The 2,648-nt window shown below is 41.0% G+C and overlaps 2 protein-coding genes across 2 annotated transcripts; one reads left to right on the top strand and one right to left on the bottom strand.

The window, feature by feature from the left end:
• Positions 1-268: 268 nt before the first annotated feature.
• On the top strand, positions 269-834 carry COCSADRAFT_210303 (uncharacterized protein). The gene has a single exon (XM_007696595.1). The coding sequence runs from the start codon at positions 501-503 to the stop codon at positions 792-794; it is 294 nt and encodes a 97-aa protein (XP_007694785.1). The 5' UTR covers positions 269-500; the 3' UTR covers positions 795-834.
• A 1,311-nt stretch (positions 835-2,145) lies between these two features.
• Positions 2,146-2,648, bottom strand: COCSADRAFT_210296 (uncharacterized protein). The gene has a single exon (XM_007696594.1). The coding sequence runs from the start codon at positions 2,431-2,433 to the stop codon at positions 2,158-2,160; it is 276 nt and encodes a 91-aa protein (XP_007694784.1). The 5' UTR covers positions 2,434-2,648; the 3' UTR covers positions 2,146-2,157.

Here is a 2,648-nt window from a genome sequence, read left to right as displayed (position 1 = left end):
TAGCTAACTTAAATTATACTTTCTTACTAGTTATTTAACTTTATAAGATTAATACTAATCAGTCTATTTAATATAGATAAGAAATTATTAAACCTTTTAATATTATTTTTATAAGTACGTTACTCTACTTTATCGCTAAATAAACCTTACGGAACAATAGCGTAAAGCTTACCAGCCTTAGTATAGAACCTATAATATGTAATGGGCGGGTTAAAATAACCATACACGCAGCTACTCGCGCCGTCCACTTAACCAAAAGGTTAGCACAATGTTACACGGGGTTGGGTGCTGATACTTCTCTAAGCTCGGTCCGGGTTAGGGCGAGTGAGATGGGATGAAGAGCTCCGTGAGGTTGTCTGGCGATTCGTAGTGGAAAAGAGTTATGGATGTAACCGGGTTTGACAACGCTAATCTATTGGATAGACTAACATGTAACTATCTTGTGAAGTAACAATACTAGTAAGAAAGTACAATTTGAGTTGACTACAACGAGAGTAATAATGAAATCCATCCATCCTTATATCCTCATTGCTTCCAGTCCTGCCATCTTGCCCATCTCTCCTTGGCGAGATGGTAGAGATGGCACTGCCATCTCTCGGCGTCCTGCCATCTCAGATGGCTGGCCTTGGCGAGATGGCACATCACGTGACTCCGAGCCCCGCGATGATCCATTACCTTTTGACGTGGACGTCCCTAGGCTTTCAGCCGTCTCGTCATTTGTCAAGGAGAGAATCCTTCTTGTTACTTGTAACATCTTACTAGTATCCTTACTTAACAAGATTGTCACAAGTTAGTCTATCAAATAGATTAGTCTTGTCAAACCCTCCTTAAGCACGCCAACTCCACTGCATCGCCAGACAAGCCTCACGGAACACTAACGTAATACTCACCTGCCTTAGTGCGGACCAGGATAGAGAAGTATAGACCCTTACCCCGTGTAACATTATATCTCTTAGGCTTATTCTAGTAATATACTAAATAGTTACCTAGTATTTTCTATACCTTCGCTCGTAAGCGTAGTATTATAAATACCTTAGCTAGTTATCTAACTATTTCGTCTATCTCTATATGTCCGTATTCTAGGGACTTATATAGGGTCTTAATTGTTAGAGATATAAGCTAATTAGCTAATCTCTGATATAATCCGGGTGCTCGGCACTATACTCGGATTCTTCAGTTAACTAATCCCTATACAATTCATCTATCTATTACGTCTATAGCTACGTAATCTACTACTAGATAGATTCTTCTAGAATCTAGTACAGCAAATATATATAGTAGTAGAATAGCTAGTAGATAGAAACTAGAGCAGATTACAAGAACAGATCAGACTACTAGATCAGATCAATCCAATCCTTATCTCTCTCCTCTAGCATTTCTCTCTTTTTATCCTAGAACCTATCGATTCGCTACCTCTGAGTCTATCGCTAGACAAGTAGACTACTATACCTCTGAGCTAGCTATAGAATAAGTAGCACCCTCCTTATTTTAATAGGTTATAAGCCTGGATTACGCGTTTAATCGAAGGTTCTAGCAAAGTCTACTATAGAAGGCTTAGCGTTCACGTAAGAACTAGTACTATTTAGGCTAGATTCTTAGCAAGAGCTAGGGTAATAATAAGGGTTAAGAGAAAACCACGGCTAAAAGAAGCTGAAAAACTCTAGATACTAGCAAAAACCCTATTGGTTAAAGAGTCTCCGAGCCTCTTACGAAGCTAAATACTCTAGTTAAGAGTTTATCTAAAGCTAGATCAGCTAATTGTAATATATCGATCTATATCGATTAGCAGCCAGAGTTCTTTATAGAAAGAATAGTAACTGTGATAGTATTAGTATATATACAAGCTTATCAGCCGATCTAGAATAATAGATTAAAATGGCTAATAGTATCTTTAAAGTACTAAAGCTTAAAGGGAGCTCAAATTTTGACATATAGGCACTGCGGATTCGATCTATTCTTATTTAGTAAGATTATGCTGATATAATAGATATAGATCTATCTAATCTTATATTAGATTAATATCTAGATACGTTCGACAAATTAAAAGAAAAGGAATCGAAGGCGCTAGCTACGATCAGACTAAGTCTCGAAGACGGACTACTACTTTAGACGAAGAAGTATACTAGTCTAGTAGAGCTATGGAATAATCTTGAAATCCTATACTCTTAGAAAGGGTTTATGTAAGGGGCTGCGCTCTGGGGAGCAATCGCGAGGTATACAAGAGGTTGTATTCGATGAGGAGCTAAGCTCCCAAGCTACGTAGCTGTCTATATACAAGCTGGTTACCCGAGTAACAATCGGACCGGTGAAGTCTAGGTGCACGAGGCAGCTTCTGGGTCCTGCGGCTGTCGTCTGAACGTCGTTCGGGCGGTGCGCAGAGAATCCGGGTGCTCGAGACAGCACCCGGGTTCTGCGAGTAGGCCGAGATTCCATCGAGGAGCTATCCAAAGGGCGTTCAGCCCGTTACAATACCCCCCTCCTTAGGGTGATACCGCATCGCCTCTCCGAAACCCTTCCGGGAGGCGGCCCTCGCTGTCTCGTTTGGTCTCTGTGAACGCTTCCCAACGATCTACTGCCTCAGCGTCCTCTAGTAGCTCCGCTGGTTCGAGCGTCGTTCGGTGGAACCCTTTCCACTTCACCTCGTAGTA

This window comes from Bipolaris sorokiniana (assembly GCF_000338995.1).
Source record: "Bipolaris sorokiniana ND90Pr unplaced genomic scaffold COCSAscaffold_1, whole genome shotgun sequence".
In the NCBI taxonomy this organism is placed as follows: domain Eukaryota; kingdom Fungi; phylum Ascomycota; class Dothideomycetes; order Pleosporales; family Pleosporaceae; genus Bipolaris; species Bipolaris sorokiniana.
Note: the sequence above shows the minus strand (reverse complement) of the source record. Positions and strands in the feature narration are given on the sequence as shown.

Bases quoted from the DNA above. Each gene is read 5' to 3' on its own strand.
- COCSADRAFT_210303 (XM_007696595.1), top strand. From the start codon at position 501: ATGAAATCCATCCATCCTTATATCCTCATTGCTTCCAGTCCTGCCATC.
- COCSADRAFT_210296 (XM_007696594.1), bottom strand. From the start codon at position 2,433: ATGGAATCTCGGCCTACTCGCAGAACCCGGGTGCTGTCTCGAGCACCC.